The sequence below is a fragment of the Pipistrellus hanaki genome (assembly GCF_964339955.1).
Source record: "Pipistrellus hanaki genome assembly, chromosome: 9".
In the NCBI taxonomy this organism is placed as follows: domain Eukaryota; kingdom Metazoa; phylum Chordata; class Mammalia; order Chiroptera; family Vespertilionidae; genus Pipistrellus; species Pipistrellus hanaki.
This window is the reverse complement of record NC_140511.1, coordinates 46448143-46467239: the sequence shown is the minus strand read 5'-3', so window position 1 is coordinate 46467239 and position 19097 is coordinate 46448143. Positions and strand designations below refer to the sequence as shown.

The following is a 19097-nucleotide window of genomic DNA, read 5'->3' as shown; positions in this document are numbered from 1 at the left end:
TTTTATAATTATTTCATCTAATTTTATTTTTAATAAAGGGTATGAATTGAATGAATAAATTGTTGTATTATTTATAACTCTCTTATGTATTTTTATAAAAATAAATTCACAAATAAAAAATTATCTTTGTTCTTACTCATGAATTTTAGTCTAGAAAATAAGTTCACATAAATTCTTTAAAACACCCTACCTATCAATCTTATTTATAAGAGAAAGGTGTTTAATAATTTGTTAATCTTATTTATAATTTGTTAATCTTATTTATAAAAGAAAGGTGTTTAACAGGATACAAAGAAAATCTCCAAATACTGTACAATAACCTTCAGCTGCTGCCACTATACTTGTTGTTTTCAGAAGAAATATATGCAGAAGAGATGTTGCAGGCAAAGACACATTCTGTCACATATTAGATTTGTGTCCTCAGGTCTCTTAATCGGTGAGCAGGCCTGAACCATATTTGAGACACAAGGTCATTTCTTGTTCCACTGGACCAACTCTTTGACTTCTGAAAAATCTGAGCAGTCTCCTTATACTTTCCCCCAACCTACAGTCTAATTATGGCCCTCACAGCCTCATCACTCTGATGATAAAACTCTGATAGGAGACATGGAAAGATTAAATTAGAAGTAAGAGAAGGTTTCAATCTGAGGCTTAGCCATCAGCTACCTCTCCTTTGCCTTGTCTCCTGCCTTCCTTTGCTTTTGATCATTGCGCGTATTTTTTTCTTGGATTGCTAAGCATGAACACTCCTCCTTCTAAACCTCTTTCTCAGGTTATTCTCATCAACTATTTACATGACATGCAAAAGAGAAGAGCCATGCAGAATGACCCAAAAGGAAGAGACAGTTCCCTTAAAAGATAAAAGAGCCAAAATTGACTACATTAAACATTATCAGCCAAAGTTCAATTTCCTAGATTTATGTACAATTGTTTACCTTGGATGCTTAGGATTACTCTTCTCTTGGGTGGAGGGAGTGGAGCGAAAGCTGTGCTTCTTCCTAGAAGTTAGTATGTACTATTAATACTGCTAACTCATCTTTTGTGTATTTTAATCCTCTCACCAGCAACCCCTCTGAATAGCATTAATGCTTTAAAGTAATAGGTTATGAGTTATAGATACTTGTCAAATGACCACAAAGAAGAAGGAAAATCAAGACTTGAGACTAGAATTAAAATCAATCACCAGGGTGATTTGCCATGAGACCATTGCTGTTCTGTTTCTTCATTTGATAATGATATAGTATCATTTCTGTTGACGGTTGGAGATCACTAGGGAAATGTCTCTAACTTCTTTGTCATTGTTGCTATTCAAAATCCTAGAACAAGATCCCCAAGGATGTGTCATTTAAAGAACAGTAGTTGTCTCTACTGAGCAGTGGGCTCATGGCATCTTGGACCTCTCCAGCTCTCTTGTTATTCCTGGTTGAGGACTCTTGTTATTCCTGGTTGAGGACTCTTGTGAGGAGTCAACATAAAATCAGTGGCAGAAAAACAGAGAACGTAAGCAAGAGAGAAGGGAATAGGAAGAGATAACATTAAATAAACACAGAGAAAAAAACTAAAAAAGAAAAGTTTTATCCCATCTTGGGCTTTTATCATCTAAGAGGGGAATCCAACAAGCCAAAAAGTAACTTTTGAATATTGGATTTAATAGTGTAACCATATATATAAATTGAGGTGATGTTTCCTTTAATCAATAGCGAAATAATTTTTCATTTTCCTATAAGCCATCTGGACCCCAGACTTTCCCAGATGATGAGAATCACAAAACCATGGAACTCTTGAGTTTCACAGAGAAGCAATTTTCCAAGACTTAGCTCAGGCTATTTTAATGTCTCTCCTTTCCCTCTTTTCTCTATTGCTTTCTGTCACCTATCTGCAATTCCTTTCAGGTGGAGCTACAAAGACTCATGGGGCAACAAAGGCCATATTCTTCACAACACTCTCCATAGACCTGACCATTGGACAACTGTAACAAGGTCTCTAAGCCAGACTCAACCAAGATGACCTATTTCACTCAGGTGACTAAAGAGAAGTAAAGAGGTGAGACATTTGATATTATTTAAACATCACAAGTAATTTGTTTATTGAGTGCCAACCATGCATCAGGAACTGTACTAGACATTTGATATAAGATAGACAAGCTGAAAACAGGATAAAATTGGTATTGTTCAAGGAATTCACAAATCTAGGAGTGGAGACAGGTAAGCAATGATACATGTTAGCATAATATAGTGCTCCAAGGCCTAAAATTTTATAAGATCAGATAGCCAGGGGTGATAGGCTGGAGAGTGTGCTAATGGGGCTGATTAGAGATAATTTGATAGAGAGGTTACTCTGAGTAGGCATCTGCCAGGTGGCGAGCATTAGAAAGATTTTCAGGTAGGAGACAGAGTATGTGTAAATGCATAGATAGAATCTTGAAGAAAGATGTTATGATGAAGAACTTAAAATTCTTCAGTGTGACTTGAGCTTGGGTTGAGTATCTGACAGGAGAAAAAGATTAGCATGAGGAATGTGATCATGAGGCACCAGCTATGAAATGTAAGTAAGGAGTTTAAATGAACAGTAAACACTGAAGGATTTGAACTGGATACTCAACGGTTCATCTTAATATTTTAGCAAAATCACACAGTCTAGAGACAGGAATAGTATTTCGTATCTCTACTTATTGTCTTAAATTTTAAATGGTCAGCGGGCCTTTTGCCAGTCTCTATACAGGTCCCAGCCTCTTGCAGTGCATGCTTACACTACGAGTATCTTTACTGAGACTTTAGCTTTTGATTTTCCTTTGCATCTTCTTTCTTCCCTAATTACACAAAACCGTTCCCATTATTTGCACTACTCTCTTTGTTCTTTTGAAACTTCCTCTTCCTTCATGATCTCCCTCCAGTAGCATCTTCCGGGGAATACACACAGTTCAGCAGGTGAGCCCCTCCTCTGGCTGAGCCCACAGGCCATAATAAAGACCTTCAGAGGAGTGCCATGGGCAGCACCTGGGTGGAACACACCAGACCAGTGGCGGGATCAGAGGTCAATGTACAGCGGGGAAGGTCATGTAAAGTCAGACTTTAGACACAGACGAGTGTAAAAAGCATCACAAATATCAGGAAGTCTTGACTATAGACTTGGGAAGCAAGTTGCTCCTGGAAAACTAGACAAACCAGGTTTTGGAACTTTAGACTAATCACAAAGGCTCAGGTGGGGTGTAAAGGCTAAATTCAGAAGTGAGGAGTTTGGACATAAGAAGACTGGAATTAAAAGAAAAAATTATTTCAGTATGAGGATGAGAGCCAGGGATCAGGAGAGAAGGCAAGCCAGTAAAGAAACGGAAAGAGCAGACTACGAATACACAGTGGCAATGAGCAGAGAGAGAGGAGGAAAGCAATCCTTAAAGACGGAGGATTATAGCATAGTGAAGACTGACAGTTTTAGGTTATAATACCGTCTCTGCCAATTTTTATTTGTATAAGTATAGCCAAATTATTTATCTTCTTATCTGTAATATGGGACCAATAATATCTGTTTTGATTGTTGTGAGAATTAAGTGAGATAAAGCCAATTCTGCCACATGCTAGGTACTCAGTAAATGATTAATATTTTATTATTGAACAGATTATAGACAAAAGCAGAGATGAGGAGCAAAGATAATAAAGTTACGTAGGAAAACTGGCTAAGTGTTCAAAAGGGAGAAAGTGTAGGACAGTAGTCCTAAGTAGCCCTCAAGTTACAAAGTACTAAGAACTTAAAGTCTGAAGAACAAAAGTATGAATCTTAATGTAAAAGGAAGCGTGGATAAATTAGATAATCCTGTTTTCCACATGTGGTCAGTGTGATAAGAGTAATTGTCAGATATTGCAGGACATATTGTGTTGGAAATGGGAAGAATTGGGAAAAAGTGAGAAGAGGGCTAATTATATAACATCCTTCATCCTTGTCTCGATCCATTCACATCACCCATTCTTTCTAATCAAAATGCAAATCATTCATTCCATCATTACCTTTTATCTCTTTACTGTGTACCTGTGCATTTGCTATTTTCTCTTCTTGATTATTTCTCCCCCTCCAAAACTTGAAATGTTTCATTTCAGTTCAAATGGCACCTCCTTGGTGAAAGGATTCTGGACTACTCTGACAGAAAGAATTATTCTCTACTCTCGGCTTCCGGTACTCAATATTTCCTTTGCAGTGCTTATTATGTTATATTACCCTCCCCCGTACATAAATTTTATGCACTGGGTCTCTAATAAAATATATTAGTTTTAGGTATACAACACAGTCATTCTTAACTTTGTATCTGTTGCAGGTTTATTTTTAGTTCCTGTTCTGACAGCTGATTTTTGTAAAGATCTTGTGGCATCTCGTGACCCCAGAGCCATACCAGAGGACCAGATTATGGCACTAGGGTTAGGTTTAATAATAAAAGACCTGTAGCCTAAGGACTCCTTTCTGCTAATGTTGATCTCACTCTTCAATTTGGTGTTATGTTACTATCAATAACTACTTTGTCTTTTGGTGTTGTAACCATGTGGAAGAAAAACACCACTTCCATTAGTGAGTTCATCCTGCTGGGTTTCCCTACTTCCCTTTGGCTTCAAGTTCTGCTTTTCCTCCTCTTCCTCATCACCTACCTGTTTGTGCTGTTGGAGAATTCAGTCATCATCATCACTGTATGGGTCACTGGAACTCTGCACAAGCCCATGTACTATTTTCTGGGTACCCTGTCCTTTTTGGAGACCTGGTATATATCTGTCACAGTCCCCAAGATGCTTGCTGGATTCCTACTTTGTCCCAATATCATATCCTTCCTGGGATGCATGACCCAGCTCTATTTCTTCATCTCACTTGCCTCTACTGAATGTGTGCTGTTGGCTGCCATGGCCTATGACCGTTTTGTGGCTATACGATGGCCTCTTCGATATCCAGTCCTGATGACCACAGGATTTTGTGTTCAACTAATCATGAGTTCCTGGGTGAGTGGCTTCACCATTTCCATGGTAAAGGTATACTTCATCTCCCAAGTTGCCTTTTGTGGTAATAATACCTTGAACCATTTTTTCTGTGATGTGTCCCCCATCCTCAATCTGGCCTGTGTGGACTTTTCTATGGCTGAGATGGTAGACTTTGTGCTAGCCATAGTCATCCTTGTGTTTCCTCTCTCAGCCACTGTCATTTCTTATGTTTTCATTTTGTCTACCATCCTGCACATTCCCTCAGCCAATGGACAACGAAAAGCCTTCTCCACCTGTGCCTCTCACCTTGCAGTGGTGATCATCTTCTACACAGCTGTGATCTTCATCTATGTTAGACCTCGGGCCATTGCTTCATTCAATTCTAACAAATTGATATCAGCCATATATACAGTCTTCACTCCCATGCTCAACCCTATCATCTACTGCCTGAGGAATAAGGAGGTCAAAGATGCCATCAGAAAAACCATGGCAAATGGTCAAGGCCTTTTCTTGAGAGATTCTCTTTGCTGAAGAGATTCAGATATTCCTCCTCTTCCCGCTGTTTGACTTAACCTCAAAAAACACCTTCAGCCAAAGCCGGTTTGGCTCAGTGGTAGAGCGTCAGTCTGCGGACTGGAAGGTCCCGGGTTCGATTCCGGTCAAGGGCATGTACCTTGGTTGCGGGCACATCCCCAGAAGGGGGTGTGCAAGAGGCAGCTGGTTGATGTTTCTCTCTCATCGACGTTTCTAGCTCTCTATCTCTCTCCCTTCCTCTCTGTAAAAAATCAATAAAATATATTTAAAAAAAAAACAAAAACAAACAAACAAACAAAAAAAAAACCACACCTTCATTTGGTGAAAGTCGGCAATTATAAAAACAGTGATATAGTACAATAATTTAGGGAAATCCCCTTTTCTGCCAGGCCTTAACTAGTGCTTTCTTTTATAACACAGTGAGTAAAATAATCAGAACTCCGAGAGGATTATTAGGTAAATATATATATATATATATCTTATCTAATAAAAGAGAAAGATACAAATTAACCATCATTTTGCTACACCCACAGCCAATCAGAGTGAGTATGCAAATTAACCCAACAAAGATGGAGGTTAATTTGCATATGCAGGAGTGTAGCAGCCTGAAGCCTGCTATGAGGGGAAGGGCAGCTGTGGAGGGAGCTTGGTGTTCCAGACAGAAGCGAGGACTTGCTGGCTCCAGGGCAGTGGGGGAGCAGGGACTTGCTGGCTCCCAGGCAGCTGGGAGGGGAAGCCAGGGGAAGGAAGGCTTATTTTTGCACGAATATCGTGCAACGGGTTATTGATTTATATACCATATTTGATTTGTTTTGACTTTATTTACCTTGTAACTTCATGGTCTTTCCATTTTGTATTGTTTTTATATATGCAGAAGAGATTATTTTAATTTGGCTTTGTATATATTAAGATAATTTACAAAGTGGTAGTTTCCAATTTATCTAAACCTTTTATATCTCCTGGCCTTCACTACTTTTAGCCTAAACACTATGTTTTTAATGATACATAGCATTTTTCTTTAAACAAAAAGTAGTGTTATGGTTTATGACCCTCACATAGGTAAAAATAATACAAATTCTTTTGCATCTTGGGATTTCTATATAAAGATTATTTTTGCAACAAAAGGAAATTGTATTATTTGTACAGTGTCCAAGTGAATAAAGATCATGCCCAAGGCTCAAAACAAATCAACAAAAAATGTTTTACCTTGAATCATGTAATTTCTTACCCCAATGTTATACTTTTCTAGTCTTTTTGTAAAAAATAGCAGTGTTATTAGATATATACTTTGAAACCTTTATTAATCACTAGTGGACAATTAGTTTTTACTATTCAAATGCTTTTTAATTTTAGTTAAGCTGTCTGGAGTCATTTAAAATCAGAACATCAACTATCAACTATATTATAACCTGACAATCTTTTTCTGATTTAAACCATCTGATTTTTAAAAAAATATATATATATTTTAATTTTTTACAGAGAGGAAGGGAGAGAGATAGAGAGTTAGAAACATTGATCAGCTGCCTCCTGCACACCCCTTACTGGGGATGTGCCTGCAACCAAGATACATGCCCTTGACCGGAATCGAACCTGGGACCTTTCAGTTCTCAGGCCGACGCTCTATCCACTGAGCCAAACTGGTTTAGGCAAAACCATCTGATTTTTAATTTTTTTTTTTAATATAGCCATCAAATTGTTTGTTATACAAATCCTCTGAGTCCTACTTACCTTCTATTTTACTAGATAAATTGAAATTCTGAGAGATTTATCTATTGTTTCTATAACCATGCATTTTATCTCTCCTTTTATTGTTATGGGTTTTATTTTTTTTATTTTTAAATACTTTATTGTTTAAAGTATTAGATATGTTTCTTTTATACCCCACTGACCTCTCCCCAGCCACTCCAACCCCCCACCCCCCAGCACATGCCCTTACTCCACTACTGTGTCCATTGATGAGTTCTATTTATGTCTTTTACCTTAATGCTTAAAATATTTTACTTTTAAATGTTTAAAACACACAGAAATGTAGAGGAAAGAGTGTGACAACATTGTCCACAACTCAAATTTTAAAAATTAAAAATTAAAAGCTGTACATAATTCAATTTTATAATTATGTCACATATTTAATATTGTAGTTCAATTATAAGTGTATCATTTTGTTCATAATCAGAGGACTGGCATTCAAGAAGGGAAGATGAAATCACCTATAGATGAATAGAAATCTTTTAAAAAGGAGATGCATAGGTAAAGGTTTTCCTGTACTAGTGGACCAGCAAAAAGTAATAGATAAATTGTCAAAACTGAAAATAGCCTTTGCCAGTTTTTCTCAGTGGTTAGAGCATCGGCCCAAGACTGAAAGGTTGTGGGTTTAATTCTGGTCAAGGCATATATCTTGGTTGCAGACTCTATTTCCGGCCCTGCTAGGATGCATGAGGGAGGCAACCAATAGATGTTTCTGTCTTACAAAGATGTTTCTCTCTCGGTGTGTCTCTCCTCCTCCCTCCCACTCCCTCTAAAAACAAATGGGGGAAAAATATATATCCTTGGGTAAAGGCTAACAAAAAACAAAAAAAACAAAAAAAATTAAAACAACAACAACAACCTGAGAAGTTTCCCAGGTAATTAATTTGGTTAGAAACCATCTTTAGGTAAAATTTACCTTCATATCAGCAAAAAATGTATTGGCTGTATAAGTAAAGATACAACCAGAGAAATGAAGCCTGTTGAATATATATACTGAGTAGCCAGATTATTATGATCTCTGAATGCATAATAATCTGGCCACTCAGTGTATATTCTACATAATAAAAGGCTAATATGCAAATTGTCCTCTCTACTAAGAGTTTGACCAGCAGTCAGGCTGGCCAACCGCCCATGTCCCCTCCCCTTGGCCAGGCTGGCTGGACCGACCCATGCACATTGAGTGGTTTGATTATTATGTGTTCAGAGATCATAATAATCTGGCCACTCAGTGTTTATTAAGAGATTTATTACATGGAACTGGCTTTTGCAATTGTGGGGGTTGGCAAGGTAAATCTGAAATGCATAGGGCTAAACTCTGAATTTCAGAAAGGGTAGCCAAGAACTCTCAGGCATGAACTAAAGCTGCTTCCCACCTGTGGAATTTCTCCTTTCTGAAGGAACCTCAGTTCTGTTGTTAAGATGATAGAATGTTGCCAAGGATAGAATCAGCCTCCTCTGGATTATCTAGATTAATCTCCAATACTTAAAATCAATTTATTAAGGACTTTTATCATGTTGACAATATACCTTCACAGCAACACCTAGATTAGTGTTTCATTGAAAAACTAAGGCTAAAGCCTAGTTGATACATAAAACTGACCATCACTGAGACATGGAAGCATGGAACAGAGTGTGGAATCTTAGAGGGAAGGTGGGTGGAGGGTGGGTGGAAGGTAATCAACCAAAGAACTGTATATGTATATATGCATAACCAATGGACACAAACAATAGGGTGGTGAAGGCCTGGGCCGGGGTAGGGAGTATGGGGGCGGGCTAGAGGGGGTCAATGGGGAAAAAAGGGAAACATATATAATACTTTCAACAATAAAGATTAAAAAAAAAACACAAAAAAACCCAAAAGCACAAAACTGACCATCACAGTCCATCCCTTGACAACTTAATACTTATACACATCTTCAAACATTTTTTGGTAAAAATTTCACTTCATGTCTGTTCTGACATCTTTGTTTTAATGGGAAGTTCTAGGACTAGTCCCTCAATCCTTCTCAGGGATATCAGGCATTTCCCCATGACCCTGCTACCCTCCCCAACTCTTTCTGATCTCCTTCCCTATTAGCTTGGGTCCAGCCATTCTATTCCTCACTTGTTCCTGACATATAGCAATGTAAAGACTTTGAATGGTGTTTCCTGACTGGTTTCAAAGCATTGCACCAGAGAGAGCCTGATTTCCATAGCATGAATGAGCACGAACAATGTTATGCCAGATAAGACACTTTATGCAGGAAGCTATTAGGGCTGCATTTGGTCTCCGTAAAGTGGCCCTCCCTATTTCCACTGTTGGTGGTGTTGCCTAAGTTTGTCCTCATCTCAACTATCTTGGCTCTATGATCATGGGGCTTCATCATGCCTTACTCTTGAGCACTGCTGTCAAGTCTTGATTCTCTGATCCAATGAAGAATTTAGGGAAGGACTCGGATTGTGGCTGTAGTATGATCTAAAATGTTCTCTTAAAATATTCTTACTGCTTGAAAAAAATGATAAAAAATCTCCTGGAAACATAAAAGAAAAGTTAGGTATTGGTTCTGCTTCTTGATGAAAGTGAGTCCGCTGATTGAAAAGTAAACTAGAGCCGAAACCGGTTTGGCTCAGTGGATAGAGCGTCAGCCTGTGGACTGGAAGGTCCCAGGTTCGATTCTGGTCAGGGGCATGTACCTTGGTTGTGGGCACATCCCCAGTGAGGGGTGTGCAGGAGGCAACTGGTCGATGTTTTTCTCTCATCGACGTTTCTAGCTCTCTATCTCTCTCCCTTCCTCTCTGTAAAAAATCAATAAAATATATTTAAAAAAAAAAATAAAAGTGGTCAGAATAGATTTTTTAGTCAGAGAACATATTATGTGAGAAGTAACTCCAGAAGTTGGGTGTTGTTCTGAGGGGTGACATGGCCCTTTTGTTCTTTTCTAATTACCGATATAACCCTTTGTTCTGGTAGAAGCACCACCAGGGACCTACCTGTAGCTTTTCACCAATATTCAGCATATATACTGCCCCTCCCCAACCCCCAATATTTTATTAGTGTTTAGAAATACTACCAATTCCAATTCCTGCTTGCGGGGCCTATAAGCATGAAAAGCATAACTGGGACCATCACTGTCTTGCCCATTTCTGCCCATTTTTCCTAGCAGAAGTCTCATGACACAAATATATTTTATTATTTTGTGCTTCATTACATATATCCCCTGACTTGTCTCACCTCATCTGCCATGGAGCTTTTTGAAGGGATTATGTCATATAAAGATAGTGATGTTTACCACAGCCAAACCCTCCTTCCCCAAAGTGAAAAGAGTATGGGAGCAATTTATTTTTTTCCTGGAACCATCTCAACTTGAAATTCTACTCTTACTTCATGACCTTCTCTTAAGGCATCTGCAAACAGATTGTGGGTGAAGGCATGAGCCAGAGAAAATGAGAAGGCCCCTAGGAAAGTCAGGCTTGCCATGTTGACTTCTGGCTGCTTGTAGCTTCAATGTCCATGGCCTGTTCTGAGGAGCTAATGCTATTAATTCTATGATGATATCCTTGCAAAACTGTATGCCTCATGCATAAGAATGATTCTGCATGGAACTGTGAGCAAAACTAGATTCACTATATACATGTGATGTGTATTGTTTTCAGATTATGTGGACTAGTATGTATCTATACAAGAAAAGAAAAACTGTTCATGCACTAAAGCTTCTTTGAGAAGCTCTATTTTAGACATGCTGCTGCCTCATTGTCACCAGAAAGGGTTCTTTGTGCAGGAAAGATTTCACAACAGCCGTCCAGGCTATTTTGAATAGATGTTTATTAAAGTTGGAGACAGTGAAACAAGGAAGGGCTTAGGAGAGAATCTAAGTGGGGCTGCTTTGGGTTTCTACAAATATTAAGTGAGCTAAGGCAGGGCTGTGGTTAGCTCACTGAGAAGTAAAAGTCACAGTGACAGGAGTGAACCAAGGTGGGACTGTGGTAACCTCATTGAAAAGTCAGAGAAAAGGTTGCCTTGGAGGTTAGCCACAGGTTCAGGAACAAGCTGCTGAGGCCTATTGCTCCCCTGGTTGTAAGTCTCTTGGAGACACTTAGAGTGTAGGAGAAAGTTCACAGGTGGGCTTTCTCCTGAGGCAGCTGTGCTGGTTTTTTTGTGTTTTTGTCTTGAGGCTTTTTTTTTTCTTTTCCTTTTCTCTTTTGCAGATAGAAATCTTAGAGGAAATCTCAGGGGTGGGTTTCAGCAGAATATCCATCAGCTTTCCAGTTTTTTTTATTTATTTTTTGATTTTTTGATTTTTTAAATATTTTATTTTTTTTTTTACAGAGAGGGATAGAGAGTCAGAAACGTTGATGAGAGAGAATCATCGACCAGCTGCCTCTTGCACACTTCCCACTGGGGATGTGCCCGCAACCAAGGTACATGCCCTTGACCGGAGTCGAACCTGGGACCTCTCAGTCCGCAGGCCAACGCTCTATCCACTGAGCCAAACCGGTGCTGGCTCCAGTTTTTTTTAATATGTTGATGTACCAAAATGAGCACATAAAGGAACAAAGGTCATTTTCTGGAAAGCTTTGCCTCTACCTTGCATTTGTTTGGTTCTAATTGTTTTGTTGTTGTTACTTATCTCCCTGACTTCATCCATCCTTCAGTTTGGCTGGCACTAATTGGGTCTCTGTTATATATCTCCCTGACTAAGGTGATTTAAGGAGAAGAGGTGTAAACCTTTTGCTCTTTGGTGTTCTTGGTTGAGGGAGATAAGATCTTGTGATTCACTATCTGGCTGTAAATTGCTTGAATTGTTTGGCCCTATTTGTCTAACCATCTATTTTCCCTTTTCCCACTAGTCAAAAAATTTCCTAACATCTAACTATCCTGTCTCATCACGACAATTCAAACAGAAGCTCACCTTTCCACTTCCTCTTTCCTTGAATTTAAGTAGCAGGGAAGTCATAACACATAATTGGAATGACCTTTGATTTATATAAAAACAATGTAACTGACCTCAATAGGAAAATGGTGGCATCAACAGAGTAAGAAAACCCAGATACTGACAGATATTTGTAAATGACTGGATGCCACACTATATTAATGACTGTGCAGTAGAGGCTAGATGAATTACATCAATAGAGAAACTAACAAGCTCCTGAAGTTACCATATTCTGGGAACAACTTGTTTTCTAAAGCAAATAGTATTCAGTTTTCAAAGGAAATAAATTTTCTTTTTTTTATGCCCAGGTTGTATTACTGTTACTTTGTATTAGATCTACTCATAAGACATTGATTTCAATAGCACAATTTGAGTTCATTTATTAACTAAATATTTACTGGGAACTCTTCTAGATGCTAAATATATATTGCAATGAAAGAAGTTCAAAATTCCTATCCCCGTAGACTTACACTTTAGAAGAAGGTGGTAAATAAATAAATTTATTACATAATATATCTGATAGTAATAAGTGCTATGAGAAAATAAAATCAAGGAAGGGTGGGTTGGCATTTTAAGCAGGTGGTTAGGAAAGTCCTTTCTGCGAAGTTGACATTTAAAGTTGAAAAGAAAGGACCAACCAAGGAGAGCTTTGGGGGAAGAGGGACCAGGCAGAGAGTACAGAGTCTAAATGGCTTGGATCAGAACGAGATTTTTGAGATCAAGATAGAGAAAAGGTCAGATTGGAAGGTGATGAGTGGACTGGGAGAGGGCAATGAATGAGATCACAGAAACAGGCAAAGATCAAAGTGGGATCTTTGCATCCATTTCCTAGGACTGCCATAATAAATTATCACAAACTCTGTGGCTCAAAACAACAGAAATTCATAGTTCTAGATGCCAAAAGTCTAACATCAAGGTATCTGTAGTCTGTGCTCTCTAAGCCTTCCTTGTACCTTCCAGTTTCGTATTCCTTGGCCATGGCAGCACAGTCCAATCTCAACCTCTTTCTTCACAGTGCCTTCTTTCCTCTGTCCTTGTTTCTTCCCCTCATCTTAAAAGGATATCTGTCACTGGGTTGAGGGTCCACCCTCATCCAGGATGATCTTGTCTTGAGATTTCCCTTAATTACATCTCCACAGACCTTTATTCCAAATAAGGTCACATTCTGAGGTTCCAAGTGGACATATATTTTTGGATGATACAATTCAACCTAAGGCTGGAGCCTTAGAAATTCTAAAAAAGAGATTGGTTCTATTTTATGTTCAATAGAAAGCCATTCTGATATTATACTTTTAAAAGGTCACTTTGAGTCATTGTGTGGAGAATGGATAGTAGGTAGAAAAGCATGGAATCAAGAAAAGCAATCAGAAGGTCTCGGTAGTAGCCCAGGGGAGAGATGACCATCTAAACTAGGTAGAGAAGTGGAGAAGCAGAGATGGTAAGACATGTGGGTTGATAGCATGTACAAGATGAAAAAAGAGAGAAAGAAATATTCCTACTAAGTCTTTGAACTGAGCAATTCTGTGGATAATGGGAAAAACTCAAAAAGGGGGTAGTTTGGTGGGAAAATCAAGAATTCTCTTGTGGGCTTGTTCATGTGGCGCTTAGTTCACGCAACACTTAGTATTTGACTCACTACAATAAAGCCCACATTTAAACAGCCCATGTATCTTGAGCAGCATCGTGGATTTCTTGCTTTGTTTGTTTGATTTTCCCCATTAGCAATTAAAGCATTTTGAGTACAATTGCAGACAAGAGTTTTGAAATCCCCTGGCTTCATCCAGGCAATGCAGAATATACTGATGTCAGCTGCCTTTTGTGTTAGCATCATTATTGAAACACTATTTAAAAATTTTTTTTGACAGAGTACCTGGAGACTCCAGAGGTCCTTAGAATGATTTGAGAAATTGTAGTGTAATATCTGGCATCAGGTAACATTCAGGTATTTTAGTTTGTGATAGAAATAAATAAATATTAAAAAAGGCCCCAGGGTATCTCTCATTGTAGAAAGGTTAAGAAAAAGTTAATAGCACTGATTGCCCCAGGGGATTCCCTGTTAACAATGGCTCTTAGGACCTCAGGTTTAAACACTTCCGTCTAGGAAAATCCTCCACCCTGGTTCCTTGGTGAGTGGGGGATTTTAATAAAATGGTGCTCCTTGGCTTGGGATAGACTAAGATTCAGCCCAGGTAATGTCCCAACCATCAGTTTATTTGGTAAACTGTAGTAGAGTTTGCCTATTAGGATATGAATAAGCAAACTGCAGAAACCACACCTTCCTTCATCCATTAACTTACCTCTTCATCACTGACCCCGTGGTACGGTGTTTGTCTCCTGCCAGTCCACCAGGTGAGTGGGTGGGATGATTAGGGGGAATTAATCTTTTGAGAGAGTCTGAAATCTTGATTCCATTAATCTGGAGTAGGCTTTGCCTTTCATTTTCCATTTGGCTTCTATAGAGAATATGTGGGGTTTTATTGTTGTTTGTTTTGTTGCTTCTGAGATAATAGCCTCAGGAATCCTGTTCTGCAGTTCCTCTGGTGAGGATTAAGCTATCGATCAGGGATAGTAGAGTGCCTGCAAGGATTGTGGACACCTATTGCCTTTTCTTTTGCACTAAAAACTAATCTGCCAGATTCTCTTCTGCCTCTTGCTGTTTCAAAGCTCTCCATTCAGGGATTTCTTTCTCATTCCTTTTAGTCACTCGTGTTTGGACACGGAGAATAGGCTGGAATGGATAAAACCTGAACTTTCTGCCCCAGGTTCACAGACATGATCTTCTTGTGGTCAGGAATCCCTGGACGGCCACACAAGGCTGTGTGAGCATGCCAACCTGTGTGATACCAGGCATCTGGCATCTGTCCCCTGTCACACTGAACTCGCCCTTCTTCATTTGGATGCCACTGATAGTCAGATCATTCACTCTCTTTAACCTGGTGATTGATCCTGGGATTTGTTTGTTTGTTAGTTTGTAAGAGATCATTTATTTAGTAAATCACAGAGGTAGAAAAAGTAATTCCCAAAATAAATGGGCTTAGGAAACAAGCTATAGAAGTAAAGGAAAGGCCCTTGGAGCTTGGAAATGAGGAAGCTAATGGTAAGGTGTCTGGGGCAGGGAGGTGGAAGAGAAAGGAGAAGGGAGGGGAAAGGTATGCGCATGCTCCCAGGAGTGAGAGCACCTACAAATAAAGTTTCAATCCTGGGATTTTCTAAACCAAGATCCTTTCAACCTCAGATCAGAATTCATATCTCAATAGCAAACATAGTACCCTTTTCTCACATTTCTCTTGAGAGAATGAATGTGTTGGTGTGAAGTGGTGGCATGAGTCTATTTATTCAACTTACTTGGAAACCCCTTCTATGTGTCAGGTGATATTGCTATACAGATACTAGAGATAAGTGATATACAACTTACTGCCCGAAGAAGCAATTCAATCCAAGGAGACAAATATTTAATCCCATATTTAAAAGACACTGTATTACTTATCACATTTGGTCTTCACATTGAATTTTCCTAGCAACACACTGCTAGTTCCCAAGAATGGACAAAGAGCTAAAGAATGCAAAGGGTAAAAATAGTGAGGATAAGCATTTTCCTAAGCCAAACACAGCAGCCATGTGTTACCATACTTTGTCTTTAACAACTCTTTTCATTATCTTGCTTTTACTTCTAGATCATGATCTCATTATCATATAAAATATTATATAGTATTATGAGCTAGCTTTTCCTGTCCTAAATTCTTTAAGTGGTTTACATTTTATTTAATCTCTAGATAAACACTATAGGAAATGTATTACTTATGTCATTACTTTACAGGTGAGGAAAGCTAGCCATAGAAAAGCTAAGTAATTTGCTGTTGGTTGCCCATTAACTAGAAATCAGGATTCAAGACCTTCAGTTTAGCTGCAGAGTTCCAATCAGTGAGCTATGTATGCTCTCCCCTTATAAATGAGGCAGTCCATGCTCAGTGGACTCTCACTACAGGAGAAATGTCTCTGGAAATACACAGACACTCCAAATACACATGTACACATAAACACCCCCTTCACACTCCATTTAAAAGATTACAGTAACATCACACATAGTCTGATGGTTAGTTTTTCACTTACTAACCTGTCATCAAACTTGATAAGTCATCAAACTTGGGTGAACAGCATTTTAAGTTTCACCTAAAAGGCAAATCAATCTCACTTGTTTTAATGTGCATGTTTTTGTTTCGTGTTTATTATCAGTTTTACTTTTTTTTCTTTTACTTATTTTTTGTGAATTGGATACTTAAATCCTTTGCCCACTTTTTGTAATGTGTTATATGTCTTTCATTATTGATTTTAAGAGGTCTTTATATGTTAGGAATAACTTTTTTTCCTATTAAATATTTTCTTAGATTTATTTCTTTTAATTTTGTTTATGGTGGTATCCACTAAATAGAAGTCTTATTTTTTATTTGTCAATTACTTCATCTTACACCAGATCACATTTCTTATCAGTTATCATAGGCTTGAAATTGGCTCTTTTTAATTTTTAAAAAGATATACAACCAGATTGTCTTCAAATAATCTTTATCACCTTTCTTAATATTTGTTGTTGTTTTTTCTTTTCTCATGGGACAAGACCTCTCAAAAAAGTTTTAAAATATCTGTTAAAATATGCCTGACTGTTATTTTTATGCCTATAGAGAGCTCTGTCATAGCAGATTAGCTTGAAAACCCTTAAAATTGAGAACGTCTTGTCTTCAAGGAGTGAGTGTGGGGAATAAGCATAGAGAATTAGGTGAAAGTTTAACCTCCTCTACAACCAGTTTTTGATTAAGAAAGAAAAAGAATTGCAGGCTACAGAACATGTGAGGAAGGCTTAGAGGAAACAGTTTGAAAATGTCTCCGAGTCTTTGTTTCATCATCTGTATACTGTGAATAATAACTACCTCATATGAACTTAAAGAGGATGTAAAATAAAAAGTAAAGAATGTAAAAATAAATATTAATAACTATTAGCACCAGAAAAGTGTCCAATACATGATATATAGTACTATTATTGCCAAGGGCCTTATACAAGTGTGAAGAATAGATGAGGGCATGTTTAAAAGATGCTACTAAATGCAATGACCAATGAAGCAGTTGTTTTTCTTGATGTTTCTCAGCACCCTCTTCACATTGAAAGCAAATGACAGAATAATTTGGTTAAGGACCGAGATTACAGACTACTATACCTTCCTTTAAATTTTCATTTCTTGCTTAGAGTATTTCTTTAGAATTATTTTGTAAATATGATGAAAAAAAAATCAGCCTCCATAAATGCTATCAGACAGTTTAATGCACAAAAATCTAATTGGCTTAAAGCAACATCCATTTGCGTGACTCTCAAACCTACAAAAAGGAAGGATGCACTGTGAACACATTAGAGTCTTTTCAGGACTATGTGTTAGTCCTACAGCATATGCAGGATAATTTATGCCCCTCTGGTGCTAATAAAAAATTCAGGAAGAGAGAAAATAAAAAATATATTTTAATTGTCATAACAGAGCAAAAAGAGAAGTCTATCTTCTAACATATGATAGCTGTTAAGAATGAAGATCAATAGCCTAGTTTTACATACTGTTTATAAAATATCTAAGTTACACAGATTTTTCAAAAATAACTGAAATGTTTCTTTTCTTGGTGCTTCCTATAAACAGTAATATAAATATTCATGGGAGAAGAAAACCAAACCTATGTGACTGAATTTATCTTCCTGGGCCTTTCACAGGATCCACAGACACAAGTCCTGCTCTTCTGCCTTTTTCTGATCATCTACCTACTGACTGTGCTGGGAAACCTGCTCATCATTGTGCTCACTCACATGGACTCCAGACTCCACACACCCATGTACTTCTTCCTTAGAAACTTGTCTTTTGCTGACCTCTGTTTTTCCACTACTACAGTCCCCCAGGTGCTAATCCACTTCCTGGTAGAGAGGAAAACCATTTCCTTTGTTGGGTGCTCAACACAAATGGCTGTTTTACTTCTGGTTGGGTGTACGGAGTGTGCTCTGCTGGCCGTGATGTCCTATGACCGGTACGTGGCTGTCTGCAAGCCCCTGCACTACTCCACCATCATGACACATTGGATATGTGTCCAGCTGGCTACAGGGTCCTGGGCCAGTGGAGCGTTTGTGTCTCTGGTGGACACCACATTCACATTGCGTCTGCCCTACCGAGGGGACAATATCATCAACCATTTCTTTTGTGAGCCTCCTGCACTCCTGAAGCTGGCTTCAGCAGATACCTACAGCACAGAAATGGCCATCTTTGCAATGGGCGTGGTCATCCTCCTCGCTCCTGTCTCCCTGATCCTTGTCTCCTACTGGCATATCATCTCCACGGTGGTCCAGATGCAGTCTGGGGAGGGGAGGCTCAAGGCTTTCTCTACCTGTGGCTCCCATCTCATTGTTGTTGTCCTATTCTATGGCTCAGCAATATTTGCCTACATGAGGCCAAACTCCAAGATAATGAATGACAGGGATAAAATGATCTCTGTCTTCTATTCTGCAGTGACACCCATGCTGAACCCCATCATTTACAGTCTGAGGAACAAGGATGTCAAAGGGGCTCTCAGGAGAGTGACTGCAAAATAGTCTTTTTGAAGGTAGGGATCTCTGGTTCTGATAACAATTTTAGAAATATGGAGAAAAGTGATTTTGTTGTGAACTTGTCCCATTTCGTTCCATCCCTCCCCTTTTTTTCTCTCTTCTCCTATCTCTTTTTAGATAAATTAAAAAAAAATTACCTATTCAAAACAAGGTGTCTTGATAGACAGGATAAAAAGGGGGGGGGGGAAGAAAGGAAAGGTAGTAAAAAGAAAGGAAGGAAGGAAAAATGGAAAGAAGGAATAAAATGCAGATAAGCAAACAGTCACTCTCTCCAAGCCCATATAAGCTAATGAGCAAATTAAAACAAGCAGACATACAACTATATATAAA

At 38.4% G+C, this 19097-nt stretch overlaps 1 protein-coding gene across 1 annotated transcript; it reads left to right on the top strand.

Moving 5' to 3' along the window:
- Positions 1-4526: 4526 nt before the first annotated feature.
- LOC311627544 (olfactory receptor 6B9-like) lies at positions 4527-18752 on the top strand (the record flags this gene model as incomplete). Its single annotated transcript, XM_084894053.1, has 2 exons — positions 4527-5478; positions 17824-18752. The coding sequence occupies 2 exons, from the start codon at positions 4527-4529 to the stop codon at positions 18750-18752; spliced, it is 1881 nt and encodes a 626-aa protein (XP_084750179.1).
- Between the last annotated feature and the right edge of the window lie 345 nt (positions 18753-19097).